A 19,518-nucleotide genomic window follows, 5' to 3' on the forward strand; every position below is an offset into this window, starting at 1 on the left:
GCAAGGTGGATGGATGATATTCTAGAGGTGACGGACTCGTCCCTGGGGGAGCTGGGGGTGGTGACGACCGACAGGAAGCTCTGGCGTGGGCTGGTCCATGAAGTCACGAAGAGTCAGAAGCGACTGAACGAATAAACAACAACACAAGCTGTGAACATAACCTAGGGGTGGTTTTTTCCAGAAACCATTATTAACAAGCCCCGACTAAGTGGGATTTGTGAACACAGCCTGTCTCTCTAGGTCTGCGTTCACAAAGAACTGCAGCACACCAACGTTTTCTACTTGGCTGCAACTGACCAGCGTCCTGTTCTAATCTAAGGCAGCTTCAACTGCATCCGGACAACATTCTAGCTTAATAGAATAAAATGAAAGAATACGACCTTTCATCTGATAATTGGGTGTGAATGTGAGTTGCTGCGACAGGGTGGAATGGCCAAGGACTGGCCTTGGGAGGGAAACAAGGAGGAGAAAAGAAGGGTGGAACTGCCATGGAGAGGATGGGGCATATCAAGACTGTTTATATCACAGCTCAGAAGGCGCAAGAACAGTGCATGGCAATGCGTGCTTCTCTTCCCACCCATTCTGTTGAAAGCCTCCACTGACTTACCTTTTCCCTGCTCAACTCGAGAGAAATAATAGAGCTGAGTGAATATTTCTGCAGGTTTTAAAACACAGCCTTAGCCGCCCCACCCCACCCAGAGAAAATCACTGTGGTGAGGTTCTCCTGAATGGGGTGCAGCGTTCTTATGTCTACTCTGGTTACGAGGCAGAAAAAGCTGTTGGCCTGGCTAGGTAGACCAGACAGGAGACATGAGCAGATGAGCTAATTCTAATTTATTGTAAGGCTACATTGGCAGAATCTTGCAAGGCTGAAAGGACAAATCTTCCACCGTCTCCTTTACAGCCTGAGAAACTAGGGAGGGCCCCTTCTGAGCCTCTTGCCTTGCCCACCATTCAGCTGTGGGCTCAGCTGCCTCTTATCTGACTGTTCCCTTGGCAGCGCTGCTGGGCCCAGTTTCCCAAGGCCTTTCCCACATACCATTACAAAAGTTGATGCGGGGCATTCTCCCTCTTCTTCCCAAAGTCTTCTGCCTGTCTGCCTTTTTTTTTTTCAGATTTGGAGGTAGGAAGAGAGATGGTTTAAAGGGAAGCGATAACGCCTGCCCCGCTCCCTTACTGTAGAGTGGAGAAATCCACAAGGAATCCTAAAGTGGCCTGCCAATGAGGAAGAAAAACAGAAGCCTCCCTTGAAAGGGAAGGAAGTGTTTGAGAAATTGGACGACAGATCGACGAGGAACAAGGCTGGGACTCTGCTGGGCCTTTTCTGCCTATTTCTAACCCCAACGACCCGTGCTCAGAGGTGTGGCTACCGGACCGGACCCTAAAGGGAAATTCTAGCATTCAGTTCATCTGGGTCCTTGGCACAGGTGGCAGTGGGCATGGAGGGGAAAGGCAGGGTCTTTGCTGGGCCGTGCCCACCTCGCCCACCAATCAAACGGGCCCGTCAAACAGCTCAGGTCAGACTCCCAGCATTCCAGAGGAGAACGAGCGCATGGGCGGCCCGTTGTCACTTTCCAAAGGTATGATAAGTGGCTCTGGGTGGCTGGGGGGCGGTGGCTAATTATCAAGGTGATGTCTTGTTCAATAGCTGCAGAGGTCGACAAATAGTCTGTTTACCAGATCAGGTGGAAAGAGACTCTTAATGCTGTGCAAATATGCCTTGCTGAAGACTTTGCTTTCTCACCTCCTCGGCCCTTTTCAAATCACTATTATTAATTGGCCAGCTTATCGGCGAAAAATGTCATCTGGCAGTTGAAGGATGTTTCCACCCACCCGCCATGTCACTACCTAGAAACTGAGCAATGTCAGGAGGAAGGACAAACGCCTGGAGTGGGTTAACAATTTCTTCCTCCTGCTCCGGGTTGGCCCTTCCAGATTTTCTCGACGTTTCGTGTTTTGGGGAGGGACAGAAGGATGGAAAAATAAAGATTCCATTTCAGCTTGCTCCCATTTTTTTTTAAATGAACGATAAGGCGGTTTTGCCAAGCCGAGAAAGTGGGAAATCTTTTCTCTTCCACGGCTGCAGTCTGTGTGTATGTGTGTGTGTGTGTGTGTGTGTGTGTAACTACCAGGAACCACATGCTTGTGGTGCAGGAGCCGGAGCCAGGCCAGAGAAAAAAGTGGGTAGGGCCATCTTTGCTTTGCCAATGAAAGGAACGTTAAAATCTGGCCAAGCGTCCTCCGAAATGTGGACAAAGGCTAAGACTGCCTTGGGAGACATCTTTTGAAATGAAGATCTGCTGAAAAGCAGGGAAAATTTAAAAAGTCAGAACCCTCACCCTGCAAAGGGCACAAACAAGCAGTTTCAAACCAGGGGTATGTTGACTCACACACCCATTTCGAGGAGTAAAGAAACTTTTTGCAGATTTCTTCAACACGCAGCTCAGAATGAAAGCAACTGGCATAGATGCCCAGAGCTGACATGATTGATATTCATGGCCTCCATGTCTTCTCCATCCCCTTTATGGATAGAGACATGGGGAGGGGGGAGAATACCCAGGAATGATGACCCTTCTGTTTCTCTTTTCCAGAAACTTTGCGTCCTTTACTACACCTGTACATTTTTTGATTGCACGGTGGGAATCAAAGTCTATCGGGAGGAGGGAGCACACTTGCGCAGCCGACTGCAAGACATTTGGAGGACAACATGGCTGCAGTAAGGTGTTCTGGGGATAAAAATGACATGCGATCAAGCAGAGGCTTCAAATTGACAGAATTTTGCACGCAGCCACCCTAGTCCTTTGGATGGCATAATCTGAGCATTCGGAGGAACACAGACTTGCTCCAAGCAGATGCTTGGGGACTTGGCGACAGCTCAGGAATATCCCAGGCACAGCTCCAGCGCTGAATAATCAGCGGTGCTCTTATGACCTAATTCGTGAACACGATCTTCGGCGGGGAAGGGGGAGAAGGGTATCTTGTTAACCGGATAAGATGTGTGCGTTTGGGGTGACTAAATAAAGATTTCAGTAAGTGGGTTGCTGAAAAAAGTCAGAGGTGGTGCGGAACAACCATTTTGAAAACGGAGAAGCCTGCGCAGGAAAGGACTGGCCAAGGGGCTATTTGTCCAGCCGTTGATGCCACGTGCAGCGGTGGCCAGATGCTTTTGGAGAGCCGGCACAGATAGGCGGGAAACCCTCTTTCCATCATGATTCCTAGCCACTGCTTCTAAGATACAGATTGCTCTGCATTCAGTGAACCAGTGTCTATTCTCCTTTTAATACTGTCTAAATTGGTTTCCATCTGGTGGCAAGGGGTTCCCCAGTTGAACTTCAGGTTGTGCAAAGAAGGCCTTCCATTTCTCAGTCTTATCCTCCCAGCTCTTGCAATAAACCTGCCAATACGTGTTCTTAATAAGCTGTCACGTAGGCCTTATGGGGATGTGGTTGTAACCATAAGACAACCGACTTTACAGAGCATTGTTGACTGTCCCATAATTCATTTTAAAGAAGCATGGTCCTCTTAGATTCTCCTTCCTTCCTTCCTTCCTTCCTTCCTTCCTTCCTTCCTTCCTTCCTTCCTTCCTTCCTTCCTTCCTTCCTTCCTTCCATAATTTAATAAATTACTATTTTCCTTTCCTTTCCTTTCTCTTCCCCTTCCTTCCTTCCTTCCTTCCTTCCTTCCTTCCTTCCTTCCTTCCATAATTTAATAAATTATTATTTTCCTTTCCTTTCCTTTCCTCTCCTTTCTCTTCCCCTTCCTTCCTTCCTTCCTTCCTTCCTTCCTTCCTTCCTTCCTTCCTTCCTTCCTTCCTTCCATAATTTAATAAATTATTATTTTCCTTTCCTTTCCTTTCCTTTCCTTTCCTTTCCTTTCCTTTCCTTTCCTTTCCTTCCTCTTTCCCCTGGAGAAGGAAATATTTAAGCTCTCATTTCCCTTGCCCTCTTGGGTCTAAGAGAAGGAGTCCTCCATCTTTCCCAGCCCACATGGCAAACAATTTGGAGAGTTGTTGCCCCAAATATCTAGAGGATGGATGCACTTCTCTGAAAACTATTTACTCCTTGGGTATGTACCTGCATGCTGCCCTTAAGTAAGAGCTTCTCCCACAGCAGCTTACGCAATATTCCCCAATCCTCCCCAATCCTCATAATCCACCATCAGAAATAAAGTAAATTTTAAAAGTCTTCATTGAAGCATATATTAAAGGTGCACAAGCCAATCTCACGGCCCCCAAATACACAGCAGGCTGCACTGCGCGCAGCCATTTCCCTACGTCCCAGAAAAACAAAGTTTGCTTGCGCCCTGGACTCAGATCTGGATTCAGTTCAGAAATGCCCCGCCGGAGAAACTGGAAGGGAAAAGGTGGCACTGTCCGACAAGCCAAAAGGCAGCTTTTTTTAATTACCCGGCTTTCAGGAAATACACATGATACCTCCCACTCTTTTGTAAACTCAAAGACAGGGCGAACTGTTTCAATCACAGGCAAGTATCAAGAGCTAGCCTGACAGAACCAAAGAATGGAACAGTTGGAAGGAACTCTGGAGAACATCTAGTCTGACCCCCTGCGCAGTGCAGAACCTGGTCTTTTCAGTCTGTCTTAAACAAGCTCCATAGATCTTATGGTTGGTATTGCCCTGAGCCAAAGGAATGACACATCTCTTGGTTCAATCTCTTTTTTTTAAAGCTGTTTAGGAAGAAATTTATGAATTTGGTGCCATCTGCCCTGGCCAAATTCAACAGGACAGCTATCCCCAGCAATGCTACCACCAATATCACGCCAGGAGCCTCTTCAGAAAATGCGATGACCATCTAAACTCAGCATCATGGAAGAGAAGGCCCTTGCGTTTCACAACTGCCCCTACACCTCTCAACCTTTGGAGCATGGAGAAGCCCCTGCCATCTGCCCTGCTTAGCGTGGCTTAATTTGAGCTGGGTTTTTCGGGGGGGGGGGCTTCCCAGGAGAGCTCTCATTCTAAACTGTGTCCTGTTTGTCTGCGGCCAGAGCGGGTGATTTAAGATTTGTCAGGGAATGTCAGAAAGGCCAGGCGGCTGAGCGCTTCCTGATGACAGAAGATTTTCTTTCACATGACCTTCCCGGGGTTGATTTCGGCCCCAGACAGGACAGGCTTCACTTTTGACAGGGGCTGGCTGGCGAGCAGCGCACTCCTCGGGGGCTTTCTGGCCTCCTGAAATGAGATGGGGGTGGGAAGCATCTCGGTCCCTCTGAGTCGTCCGGAAAATGATTTCACAAGTAATCATCCTGATAAATGGGAAAAGATGGGCCAGAGAGATCTGTCCCCATTAAGGCCAGCCGGTGTGCACATAATTCCCTTGCAACTCACACCTCTTCATTTTAAGGGAGAAGCTAAAACATCAGACCCCTGGCTTGCGTTGGTCCTACTCCGGTTTTGAAAGACACGGGGTTTTCTTCGAAGAAAGCTGGGCAGGGAATTTGGGCTTATCTGCTTTGGGGAGGGAAGAGAGAAGGCGCTTTTACACAGAGAGGCAACGCATGAGTTGATCGTAGGAAACAGCCCCTTTCGAAGGTGAAAACAAGACCAGGCATTATGCTTTGGGGTATCCGGCAAGGCAGCCGTTTCCAACTTTTCGGGAGCGCGCTCTGCGGGTTTCGTTTCTGCTGCTTGTCGGCAGAAATGGACCGTTAAAAAAAATCAAGAGAGAAAGGGCAGTCAAAAGATGCAACCCGCTTGGTTGCAAGAGAGTGTCCTTGAGCAGGTTGGCACCCCAGGAAAGAAGGAAAAAGTTGAACTCTAGCTGCCGAATGTACCCTGGTCTTTGCACTCCAAATTCCCTTCCCAGGGAAGATCTGAAGCGCCTTCCTTGCCCGGGCAAAGAATTCAGATTTTTCTGCTCAACGTGGGAAGCTAGCGTGAAGGAGACACCGGGGGAAAGGATGGCACGTGCTTGCAAGCAATGTTGGGGGACCGGCCTGGAGTTGGGCTTGTGCGCTTCCAGATTGCCATTTTGAATCTGGGCTGGGTTTTTTTTCCCAGGGGAAGGAAATTTGCAGCCTTAGCCAATAACAGGTACATGGCGCCATCTTGGCATCTTCTCATTGTTGGAAAGGAAAGAGAAAGAGAAAGAGAAAGAGAAAGAGAAAGAGAAAGAGAAAGAGAAAGAGAAAGAGAAGGTGGTCAGATAAAGTTGATGGACCTTGGCCCCCAATGTTGATGGAAACTGCACTTTCCAACCTTATTTCTCGGAACACGGGCAATATGGAACAGATATATTTTGGTTGGGGTGACGCCTCACAGTAAGCCATTATGTGGTTTGTTTGTTGATGGCTTAGCATGTTGGGCCAAACGTGACACTGTGGTTTATACAGCATGGCTTATGGCTTAATGACCTCAGCCAATTGTGGGTTCTTTGGCCAACCATGCTTAACAAAATCATAACACCATGTGATGTATAAATTCAGCCTTTGTGTCTTTGGTTGACCTTTACAGTTACAGAAACCATTCAAAGGAACTTCAAGAACTCGGAGAAAAATAAGAGGCATATTAGCATCATTTCCTTAGTTTATCATCTCTTTCAAGAGGAGATCTTAATTAGTTAGATCCTCCCACTTCTGAAACTTGAGAGATATTCTCTTGCCTTTTTCTCTACTACTCGTTCTCACTCAGTTGGATGGAATAGAATTTGCTTTCAGAATTTCTTTTAAAGAAAGGGAGAACTTCCTGAAATTACCCTGGGTGCAACGTGGTTTCCTTGCATGCATTCAATTGCAAGGTGGCCAAGAAGGATGTTTGAATGGCCTTTCACTGTATTTAGGTAAAGGTAAAGGTAAAGGTAAAGGTTTCCCTTGACAGTAAGTCCAGCCGTGTCCGACTCCAGGGGGCGGTGCTCATCTCCGTTTCAAAGCCGAAGAGCCGGCGTTTGTCCGAAGACACTTCCTCCGTGGTCATGTGGCCGGCATGACTAAACGGAACGCCGTTACCTGCCCGCCGAAGCGGTACCTATTAATCTACTCACATTTGCATGTTTTCGAACTGCTAGGTTGGCAGGAGCTGGGACTAGCAACGGGAGCTCACCCCGTCATGCGGATTCGAACTGCCGACCTTCCGATCGGCAAGCTCAGCAGCTCAGCGGTTGAACCTGCAGCGCCACCGCATCCCTTTCACTGTACTTGCCTGTCTCTAATTACTTAAGCCTCCCTGGCTTCTCTCCCTTCCATTCAATCCCATGGGGATTTTTTCAGAGTCAGAAGAAAGGACAGCCAGGGAGGCAGAAGAATGTTGGGGAGATGTAGTATCAAAAAGGAGGCTATCTCCAACCATCTGCAGCCTCTGGCTTCCCACTCTTCCCCTTGATCCCAAGGGAAGAGATCTGGAGAAAACCTTTTCACATTGCAGGGTGAGGTGGGGGTGGTGGGGCACCCAGGAAGCCCACAAAGGAAGCGGAACATGGGAAAAGGGAAGAGAAATTGCGAGGCAGATTGAAACCCACCACGGTCTCCCCAAAGTGCCAAGCGAAACCGTGGAATTCTCCACCACAAGATGGAGCCAGCTGGGATAAAAGGAGACTGGAGAGATTCATGTACCAAGAGGGGAGCTGACAAGTACTTCTTTTGAAACTTTTTTCCTTCTTTATCTGTATCCTGTATTTATATTTATATTTATATTAATTTATATATTTATTCTGCATCCCCTGCCTGTTCAATAGCATTGCTAGTAGGTATGGAGCAAATCCATTTTCTCAACCTTGGCAACTTGAAGATGTGGGGACTTCAACTCCCAGAATTCCCCAGCCAGCCATGCTGGCTGGGGAATTCTGGGAGTCGAAGTCCGCACATCTCCAAGTTGCCAAGGTTGAGAAACGGTGCTCTAGGATAACCCGGGCAGAGAAAAAATTGCAGCAACACAGGGATTATGTTTGCCCTACCACCCCGAAAGATGACCCCCAGACTAACTTTTTAAAAAATCCATTAAATTTGAACACAGAGGGAAGCATCTTGGCTTAAGCTCAACGGGGAACACCGGCATGAATTTCAGGCACCGACTTGCAAAAAAAAAAATCTCAAATGTTGGGCATTTTGTGCCGGCCAAACTTTGTTTGGCAATTCCCCGGCATCCCGTCCCGGCCTCCCCGTCTCATGCCAGCAGAATCGAGGACGCAAACTTCTCAGAGGTACTTAGTTCCCATGGCAACCTGAGCTGACCTCAACATTATTGTTCTCAAGAGGGGAACTGACTTTACTATATGTTCATTCACTGAATTAATGGACTTCTTGCTCTTTTATTAAGGGCCGCCTAATAATGAAAGGAGCGGGGGGAGAAAAAATGCTTTTTTCAAAAAGCAAAAGAAAAAAAAACTCAGACCCTCTCAGATAACGGTCCAGTCTTTGTCGGGTGGGTTTATTGCCATGAAGTGAGCCGATTCAAAAGGAAGATTATAAAAATCAACTGAAAGCTGCTGCTTGCAGCTAAACGTATTTTGGTTTCGTAGAAACCGAACCTCCCAAGCTTAGCCTTAGAGGGAGAAACTCAACTGCAGAGCTGAACGTAGGTTTGAGATGTCACCACCAGATCTCGCCATTCTTCGGTGAGGAGATGTCTTTTCTTAACCCACTATCACTTTTCAGTTGCTTCTTCAAGCATAACCAGGTTCATCTTTCCTTCCCCCCGTCCCCCCTTTTTAATGTGATTGACGCCATACGTATCTAAAAATGGAAGGGCAACGATGCAGAGCTTGGTCTGGGTAGCGCAGGAAGATTGATGGTGGGACGGGGTGTAGACCTGTTGGAAATGATCCACAAGATTCACTCCCTGCCCTGCTCAGAAAGGTAACATCTCAGTGTTCTTTCTGTCCCAGTGAGGGTGCGTTGGATGCTCTGCTCCAATGGGTTTTCCTTCCAGGTTAAGAAAGGGTCATGGAGCAGGAAAGATGAGGAGGACGTCAATGGGCCCTAGGACAACCGATGGAGGGTTGACCGTGAAGGTCCTTTGATCCAGGTTAATGCCATTTCTCAGCATTCATCTTCCCCCCTGGAAGAAGGAGGACGTCAATGGGCCCTAGGACAACCGATGGAGGGTTGACCGTGAAGGTCCTTCGATCCAGGCTAATGCCATTTCTCAGCATTCTTCTTCCCCCATGGAAGAAGGATGATGTCACTGTGCCCTAGGACACCAATTTAGGCCAAGTGCTCCATACTTCTGCCACAAGAAGTTCACCCAAATTCTCTTCTCATTTGAAAGAAAATTTGAAAGCAATTTCTCTTCCATGATAATTGAGTAACACCTTTTTCTTTCCGCATAGCCCTTGCCTAGGCAAATATTCCAAGTTGTCTGTGATTCTTTGAGGCCAAATACCCTATATTAAAAAGGAAGAATTTTACAAAGTGATGCTTCAGGTTTCTGGGCATTCTGAAGACACAAGAGCTGGCTTTGTGCCAGACATTTTATTTGCCTACTGAACTGATCCATTTCTTTGCATTTGTACAATATATTATAAGCTCACCAAACAGGAGATTCACACAATACCTGCTCGCCTAGCCCAGGTTAGCACTAAACAAGCTTAACAAGCTTAGAGTTGCTTTGTCCTTAACTGACCAGCTAAGCACATTGAGTGAAATTCTCTGGAGAGCAGAACCTAGAAATGAAAGGATAAGAGCTAGAAGATTAGAAATGAACCTGGAGGAGACTGGTAGCCTTTTTCCAGCTAACAATTTTTATTAAAAGGCATAAGCTTTCCTAAGCTGCAGCTCATTTCCTCAGGTGCATATAGAGCGGGGTCTTTTTTTTTTTTTTAGAAACCTGCCTTTCAATGAAAGTTGTGAGTTGGAAAAGAGGCAACCAGGGTCCTCCTGGTTCTTCTCCTTCTCCTTCCTCCTCCTCCTCCTCCTCTTCACCTTCTCCTTCTTCTCTATTGTTGACTAACCCAGCTCTCCTCCTCCAATGTCTACAAATCAACCTGGGTAATTCTGGGTTGGAGCCAACCCCGAGCCAACTTTTTGAGTGCAGAAACAGAGGACGTGTCTACTTTAGCCTGCCTGCCTGCCTTCATTCATTCAATTTATACAGCCGCCCATCTCAAACCAGTGACTCTGGGCAGCTCAGTTTTAGTTAATACAATTGGCCCGCCCCTCTGTCTTGAAGGCTATGGAGGAGTTAATGCAAGATAACGGGCTGAAAAATTACGTGAAAAACGTGAAATGCTACTTCCCTGGACTTCTGCAGTTTAGAGTACCCCTTCTCCTTCTCCACCTTTTTCTCTTCCGTCTTTCTCTCCTTCCTCTTCCCCTCCTTCTCCAGATATTCCCATAGTTAACATCATCAGTCCTGAGTATCCTTGATTTCTTTGGAAGCTCAACCAGAGCAATTCAGGGCCTAGCAAATTTTTCATAGCCTCTTAGAAATACTCCCCCCCCCAACTTCCATAGACCCCCCCCCAAAAAAACCTTCAGTTTAGCGTGCACCGAATCTCCTTGTCTTAACTTAAGATCCAAAGAGATCTATTCTATACATACAGTTCTTAGAAGCAAGCTTTCAAAGGCAACCAGAATGACACAACCACACTTCTTAGAAGCACGTGAAAGAAATCGGCTGAGCATTAGTCTATAATTTTGGTCTGCGTGGGAAATGATGAACTTGGAGCAGCTCGGGTTAAAAAGGACCAGACAAATGGCGTGTCCGTGAGTGTGTCGGTACTGTTATTATAAACCCTGGAAAGGCCTTTAGGCAATGTGGCTGGGTCGTAATTGCTCCACAAAGGACAGTTAACAGTTCCCCGGCTCTTCCCTAACTGTGTCCCTGACTTATTGAAGTTTGATTTTCATTCCCCTGGGTCATCATTCATCAACTGCGCAGATCCCACTGGGAGAAATTCCAGACCTTTCTGCCTCTGATGTGGCCAGAGGCCATTTCTGATGGCCTGGTTCTCCAGCCCAAGTCTCCATTCCCTCCCAGTGGGGTGAGCTATGTTTATAATGTCCCAGTAATGATTTCACAAATTATCATAATTCTCAATCCATCATCTTCCTTTGAACAATGCCTTCCCCAAGTATCAGACGGCTGGGATGACCTGCAGATGGTGCAAGAAGGAGTGTGTGTGTCGGCAACATAAATAGAAAGAGATTTATTGACTGCCCAGCTCCTAATGCTTTTTCAATAGAAAATTGGGTGGATTTTGGATTTATCTTTTCTTCCGCTGCCAGTGTGTAGCTGGTAAGGACTGCCTGATGTGGCCAATTGAAGAGAAATAGTATGAACAAAAACCTGTTTCAGGATTATAGGAAGTTGTGTTAATTTCTTTAAGCCCAGTCCCAGTGCTACTTAGGAAAAAAAAAAGAATAAGGCCAAAACACAGATCTCATAATATCAAAGGGCACTTTCCCACTCACATTTCCTTTGCATCTGAATTTTTTTCTTACTTGAGAGGCCTCAAGAAAAGTATAATGCAAACAAAAGAAAACACTTCCCTCTCTCTGCATGTATGTGTGTCTGTCTGTCTGTCTGAGTCTTTTGATTTGTTCTCATAATGGAGACTCTCACCAGAAAAATCACAAAGTAAATTTAAATCATGTGTGTGTGTGCGTGTGTGTGCGCGCGTGTCTACGAATCAGTGTGCCAAATCTCTATCCTATCAGATTTTGATAAGATTGTGCCTGAGTTTTAATAACATAGCCCATCTATTTTAGCAGGTCCTTAACATGTCTCTTTATTTGTCCCTAAAGCCCTCTTCAACCAAAGCCTTTTTATTACAAGTCTCTCTGCCTGCTCTCTGGGGAGACTGGAGTCGACCAAGAGTGATAGATAGATAACTCTATAGATTATCTTCCACAGATGTTTTCTCTCCATTAGCCCCTTAGGCGATTCCCTCTAAGTAAACAGAGACTAAAAGGGAGGGGATTGGAGAAAGATGTCTCCCAAGATCCCTTCTCACCCGGTTCAGAGGAAGAAGAAAATAAAATAAAGCCGTTTTTTTTTTTCCAGGCTGGCAAGATAGCAACTTCCTTTTCGGCTTGCTTCCCACCACACTTCTCAAGCATCCGACCTCGTCTCGTTTCCAGGAAAATGAAAATATGTGCAATATCAACTTGCAAACATGGAAGGTTCTTAGCACAAAAGGGCTTATCGCAGCCTTCTTAGATTGAAAGTCCACCAAATGTGTAGGACTCCACCTCTTGTAAGTCCTTCTGGAAATATTTCAGCAAAATATCAGTGAATCGTCTTGTGATTTGGGGAAGGAATGGATCTCAGGCCCAGCATAGTCTACAGTATGGTCCTAACAACTCCATCAAGGCAACTGTGATGAGGCAGTTTAACATGGAAGAGAACCTTCAAAGTGGCTTTGGGTACATGATATGGACTGAGGTTTGATGGCCTCTGCAAGCCGATCACCATCCAAGAAGATCCATCAAGAGTGGTTTCTTGGCCCCATCCACCTACTTCCAAGCCGTACACCTCAACTGAAACAGGTCAAAATAATGGACAGAGAAAGAGATTCCCGCTGTTTTTTTTTTCCTGCCCTTGTTTAAAGGAAAGTCACCAATGGATGTCTAAAGTACAAACACACACTACACCGTCACCAGCAATATTCTGGGTGCAGCCCTTCTGGAATACACATTGGCCCTTCGTTGAGCTCCAGGTAAACTGAAGTGCATTACAGAGATGAAATCAAGCACCCTCTACTGAATGTCACGGTACGTGGGATAGCAGATCCCGCCATGGATACACGTTATTGTAACTCAAAGATAAAACCAACCAGGATCCTGATCAAGTCTTATCTGAATTCACACGTGCACGGCTCCCTGTCCTGGCCTCTCAGTCAGCCTTGTTGACAGTCTATCCACTCCTATGAATGGCCTCATCCTTTACTTTTCCCGATTCCCCACTCCCTTTTTTCAGAAGGCCACAAAGAGATTGATTTGACTAAAATGGAGATAATTTTTCCCCTCGCTCTCCTGGTCGCACCATCCTTCAAATACGGCTTGAAGCATCTCTTGAGAAATCAAGTGCAGTGATTTTTTTTTCCCCGCTGACTGCACTAGGGCAATGTAAAATCCTTCCCCGCTACAGGAGAAGAGCAAAGGAGCCATCCTTCATCCCTCCGCAGTCCGACGGAGCAGTAGCTACTTCGGCTTGGCAGCAAAAGGCTTCACAAGCCATTAAGCTTAGACTTGAACTTTTTACCCTACAGTTTTGACCTCCATGGCCCCGGTTTTAAAATCCTACTGCCCATCCGTAAATTTATTGTCCCATAAAGTCCTGACAGCGCCCCTTTACGATGTGTTTAGGCTACAGACTGTGTCAAATATTATAATTGTCATAGTTTATGTTTCTGGGAGCAAGCAGGGCAAGAACCAAGGCAGAGCCACAGAGGCAAGGTGTCCAGAATAGGTGCACAGACCTGGTCTCATTTTTGCAGAAGAGCTTAAGAATCAGGGAGTTTGCTTTGGATGTCACGAACCCGAGGAGGAGCTTCCTTGGCATGGGACATTTCATGAAACGGCCAAGCGTGGATTTCTACCTATGGGACTATCTAGATTCCATCTCTGTCTTCTGGACTAAGAACTGTCTCTGCATAACTCAGGCCCAGAGGAACGTGTGATGAGTTATGGAGATGAACTTTACCCTGTTCAGCAGGGCTGCAGCTGCACGGAGGACTTCCCCTTCCATCTCATGCCCCAAGTTCAGTTTCTGAAGATGGCTTATTGTCCATATCTGGGGAGAAGGGAAAAGACTGTGGCCAATAAATTGGCTTACTGGCCACATAAGAGATATAAGAGGAAAGACATAAGAGGTGTGGCCAATAAGATGGCTTATTGTCACCTCTGGGGAGAAGGGAAAAAACTGCACTGGGGCAGAGATATGTCTATGAATGACTTTGCAAACTGCCTCTGGAGTCTCATGCTTTGCAGAAACCACTGGGGCACTTCATTTTAACTTTCAGAGCTCAGAAAGTGTTGTTACAAGGCAGCCATAAAAAAAGACAGTCCCTGTGGTTTCCCACCCCAAATTGCCATGTTTTGCCAGTGTCAACCACTCACTGCCGACACCTGGAGAAGCGGATTTTGGGGCAAAAATGGGATCACAACGCAACTGGATCCTGAGCATCTTGTGGCGATTTAGGAGGCAGGCCGTGGCATCATCTCTTGGACAACGTGCTCCACCGACATGTGAGCTCACGGCACAGGCTGGTGCGACCAAAACGAGTCCACCAGATTTGGAGAAGATTATTCCCCTGCGCAGTGTCATTCTGCAGTTCTGTAGTTCCTTGTTATTACAATCAAAGACCAATACACACAAACACAAAACTGAAGAAATTACTGAATTATGAGCCACAATAATGGCTGGCTGGCTGGCTGGCTGAACAGACAGACAGACAGACACTGAGCACTTATCTGAATTCAGATTCTACAGGTATGTGAAATGAGTATCAGATTATAGATATTCATTGGCTAGAACTTCAGATAGTCATATTTTCTTCCAAATGGGCACACCACATGTGCCGCAGCTAAAGGGTGGTTGTGTTCATTCAATATGTGAGACACTTCAGCCAATCAGTTCAAGGTCACATACCGGTGCATCTGTGTGGGCAAGGAGAACCCAGCCTGTTGAGATAGTTTATGCTTCAATAAAATACAGAAACCCAGGAAAAAGCACAGGAATGCATGGGAAGACCAGGGACAACTGAAAACTCTTTGCAACAGAAGAAAGTGGGGTGTTTGCATTTCTGAATCGGGGGGGGGGGGGGACACAATCTCGCTTGACCAGAAACACCAAAGCCTATGCTACACGTGTATCACACTGAAAGCACGCACAAATGCCGCCCCAATTGAGAGGACCCACTCGGGTATACAAAGAGCAAGTTCAGCAACATTCAGTGGCAGGTAATCTGAGAAAAAGACAGCCCTCCAGCGCTTGCCGCTGAAAAGAGAACAAAGTTGAACTTGCAGCAGAGCCAAAGACCAGAGTCACACAGCTTGGACAAAATCCAGCTTCCATCTTACCTTTTTAATGCAGCTGTCTTGCAGGGCCGTCTCGGGATCCGTGAGCATTTGCTGGAAGAGGGGGCAGAAAAAGACACCGTCAGCTGACAGCTTGGAACGGAGAGGTTTTGCAGACGCAATCCGGCTACAAAAGGGGGATTTCGGATCTCAAAATGCACATGCTGCCATTTCCTGCAGCCCCCCCCCCCATCCCATTGTGACTTCCTAGCACCCCAAGATCCATGAGAAGAGAGGTGCAAACACGTTTCCTGCCTTTATTATGGGAACTCATGGGAGGGATTGTTGCCTCCATTGGCTTATATATGAGAAAGCTGCAACTGGTTCAGTCCCAGCTTGAATAACAGGGTGTTTGGGACAAATCTGCTGCAAATTTAAGCAAATGGGACCCGGTCCTTGCCAATGGAGACCTCCTTTGCACTCACATCCTCTGTTATATGTCAATCACTGTCATCAGATAATCTCTGTGGATGAGAGAGGGGGATGCACACCTGGCCCCAATCCTGTCCATTTCTAGTGGCACAAAGCAATATATTCTGGCAGTTGGAAAGACTCTGAGTGGCACATGAACTCGACTTGTCGTCTTTGGCTACGGATCGGTATATTGCGCAAAACAGAAAATGGGCGAAGTTGGTGACTGATCGCAGCAAACCACTTAACCCTCCCATCAGTTATCTGAAAAGAAGACCAAGATGCAGTTTAAAGAGGAAACCATTCAGTTCCGAAATAGGTCTTTCAGTCCAGGTTCTGACTCTTCCACATCGTCATATTTTCACTTCTTGGCCCTGACTTTCACCCTTCCAGACATTGAGAGGCTGTTTGGGCACGTTGGCCCTCCGACCACAGCCCTGAATTCTGGGGGAGATACGGCAGAGCTTCAGGGCGGCTTTCCAAATTCGACTCTATAATGGGTCTCCCTGTTATCTCGGTCCTGGACGCAAATTTGTTTTCCATATTCTTTTTGGCCCTCTGAATATCCCATTTCCTTTCTGACATGTTTGCACAGCTATTTTTCTGGGAAGTTTCAACAACGGGTCCAAGATGTCTGTCTGGATTCCTACTGCAGTAGCTCTTTGAAACTTACAGTCCACTCCACCATCTTTCCCTCTTTTTCAGAGTGGAATGCGACGAACAGAAGCCCCACGCTTCTTGCCCAATCCATGTGCCAACTGCAGGAATCTGGCTCCATCCATGTTGTTTGTATGACCCGGGCTGGTGAGGCCGCCCAATTTCCTAAGATCAAATATGTTGGCAGGTTTTTTTTTTTCCCTTCCCTTCCCTTCCCCTCCTGAGCTCAGCTGTGACAACAAAGTGTCAGATTTTAAATATGACGGATTTCGAAGCCGTCCGATGTTTTACGCGGCTTTTAATAGGCACCGAAAATTGTGGTTTTGGAAGGCCGAGAAAAGCAAACAGGAGGGAAAGGTGAGCGCCGGAGGAACAAAGCAAAGTTTGTCGGGGAAAGGAGGACTCCGCACCACAGGCTAAATAGCTCTGCATGGCCCACTGCAAGCAGATGGGACTGGTTTCAAAGAGCAGAAAACCAAGGTGCAGTTGAAAGGGGAAACGTTGCCCCACCGGGCCAGATGAAGGGACTACCCTTGGCTTGCCTGCTCAGGCAGGATAGACACGGATGAAGTTTCTGGAGTTGAATTTACAGTGGACGCCGACCCACTCATCCAAAATGGACTGTGAAAGTTGGCTTTTCAAAGTCCACCGAAGGTTGGAAGAACCCACAGTGTTTCCTGGCGGAACGAGGGTTCGTCCTGGCTCGGCTGCGGCTTGGCGCTGGGGGTGGCAAGGAAGTGCCGGCTCCCTCTCCCCTTCCTCCTCCTTGACCCCAAAAGAAGTGCAGAAGGGAGCACGGTTCTGCTGCTCAGACATTTGCAGGCCGGGAAAAGCAAATAAAGAGGAAAGCCTCGGTCCTGCCGGATTGAGTGGAAGGTGGGAGCTCTTTCTGGCCTGGCACAATTGGGGCCATGCATTTTCTCGGCGCTTCCAGCAAGAAACATCAACAGCGGCTGCTCCCAGTGGCTCGGCCTTCCCAGACGCTCTTGAGCTGGCACAGATAGGGCTGCTAAGAAGTGCCACGGCGGGGAGGGGGAGAAAAATCCCAGGTTTGTTTTTTTCTTTTCTCCCCCTCCAGAGCTGGAAAGGAGAAAGTATTTTTTCCTGGGCCTGTTGAGATTTTTACAACTCCTCCCCACTTTCTGTAACTAAACATGTCAGGAGACGCCATGTGAATCTTTTTGAAACACAGTTTACAAGTTGGCATGCTCCGTCTGCATTTAGCTCTAATTTGATTACATTCCCCAGACAGATCACAATGAGCTTGTGTAAATAGTAATATTACCCATTCATCCCATGTGCTCAAATAAATCGTTATTCCGTGTGTGTGTGCGTGTGCGCGCACATGCGCACGCACGCACGGGCGCAAAATCGCCAGGAAATACAAACGGTAAGGGAAAAAATTAAAAAGGGATGCCAAACAGCTGTTTTGCACTGCTTAGGATGACATTTGGATAAGTGATTCTTCCTCCCGGTCGCTATAACCCATAACCATTCGCGCAGTAAGAATCTAGGCTGCAAAGTCTCAAGTTTAAATAGCAAACCTGATTAACACAGAAATCTTATTTTTATAGTTGATCGCACAGACAGCCAGATGTTTAGACTGGATTTGGCCTTTCTTTCCACCTATCAAGTCCTTTCCAAGGACCTGCGATAGGCAGATGTTATCATTTAATAATATTCAAGGTATCATCGCAGGATGTGAGCTGTTCCAGGCAACTGACTGATGTGATTTTGTCAATGCCATCTGCAGTGTTCCAGATCACCACTGGCATTGACAAAGTCACCATCAGTCAATTGCAAAAGGCTATTATTATTATTATTATTATTATTATTATTATTATTAAAACTTGTATGCTGCCCCCCTCTCTATGACTCTGAGCAGCTGACAACAATCTAACAAAGAAATTACAATAAAATTAATAAAACATGAAAAATAGAGATTAGTGGTTAAGGCAATGGGCTAGAAGCCAGGTGGCTGTGAGTTCCAGTCCTGCCTTGGGCACAAAAGCCGGCTGGGTGACCTTGGGCCAGTCCCTCCCTCTCAGCCCAACTCACCTCACAGGGTTGCTGTTGTTGGGGGGGAAAATAGGAGGAGGAAGGAGTATGAGGTATGTTCGCCACCTTGAGCTATTTATAAAAATAATAAAGGTGGGATAAAAACTAACTAACTAACTAACTAAATAAAAGCTGGTATGTGCGAAGTGAGGGGTCTCATTCTGCCTCGCCAAAGCCCTGGGTAAAACCATGATAAACTATGATAACACTAAAACTTATCTATGGGGATTGTACTAAAACAAACAAAAATAGTGAATACAGTATAAAGTTTAAGACAGACTGATATGAAAGTGTGACTAAAATGTGTGGACTTCCAACTCCCAGAATTCCCCAGCCAGCCATGCTGGCTGGGGAATTCTGGGAGTTGAAGTCCATACATCTTAAAGCGGCTGAGGTTGAGAAACACTGTTCTAATGTATGGTTTATTAAATCATCCAGAATTGCTGGAAATGTAAAATTCAAAGCTATGATGCCTGCAGTCACACATAGTGCTAAGCCAAGGTTCTTCAATCATGGCTTGTTGAAAGTGCAACAGCTGGAGCAGCTGAGTTCTCGCACCATGCCAAGGCGGGGTTTTTAAATCACAGCAGCTGAAGTTGATGAAAAGAATGAAGTTGATGAAAAGATGGGGAAAATGTGTTTTTTGACACATAGGCGGCTCACGTAAACCCATATCTCGATGTCCATAATTCAAAAACTCCAGCTTAGCATGAGGAAAAATCTGGGATTAAGTCTCCTAGTCTACTGGGTGAATCCAGGTATTGTGGTTTGTTTACAATTAATTCAGCTTGCTGTTGTCAGCAAACGGAAGGGAAAGCTTGCACTGGCTGAACCTGCCTGGGAGAGCCTTTCAAGGGTGAAAGTGTTCTCTCTCTCTCTCTTTCGTGCAACCCCCCTGTTCCTTATGTTAAACACCCAAGCAGTTGCCACCCCCCCCTGCCCCCCAGAAGAGCTATTTCTCCGGTAAAGAGGTATTATCTGCCAACCACCGTCAAACCTTCCCTGGAATCCAGGAGGCGGAGAAAATTAGCAGAAGTGACTCTTAGCAGCGACGTGGCTATTGTTAAAACATAGAAAGGAGGAATAATCAGAACTTTTTGGCCCTCTGACTTTGCCGATTACGTCCCCTGGCAAATAACAGGAAGTCAAACACGCCGTCTAATGGAGAGCATTTGTAAGAAGCCCGATACGCAGAGGACTTGAAGCTTTCGGCCAAGACAAACAGAAGAAAGTAGAAGATTAGAGAGTGGCACCTTTCCTAGCTAAAGAATCCGTGGCTGACAATATGCGGATATTAAACACAATCCCCCGGTCTTGGGGGCCTGGTTTGATTTTCTAGGACGCCCTTATCTGGCTTTGTCTGGGAGCATGAAACGTAATTCGGATCTCACCAGGGCTCGCTTGTAGAGAAGAAAGGAGTCTTA

At 46.6% G+C, this 19,518-nt stretch overlaps 1 protein-coding gene across 1 annotated transcript in view; it reads right to left on the reverse strand.

Moving 5' to 3' along the window:
• Positions 1-19,518, reverse strand: part of PRDM16 (PR/SET domain 16) — a 335,043-nt gene that overhangs the window by 140,769 nt on the left and 174,756 nt on the right. Inside the window, exon 3 of the mRNA XM_063317676.1 lies at positions 14,972-15,022. Coding sequence (XP_063173746.1) covers positions 14,972-15,022 — 51 coding nt within the window. The remainder of the gene's footprint in view (positions 1-14,971; positions 15,023-19,518) is intronic.

Source organism: Candoia aspera, chromosome 18 (genome assembly GCF_035149785.1).
Source record: "Candoia aspera isolate rCanAsp1 chromosome 18, rCanAsp1.hap2, whole genome shotgun sequence".
Taxonomy (NCBI): domain Eukaryota; kingdom Metazoa; phylum Chordata; class Lepidosauria; order Squamata; family Boidae; genus Candoia; species Candoia aspera.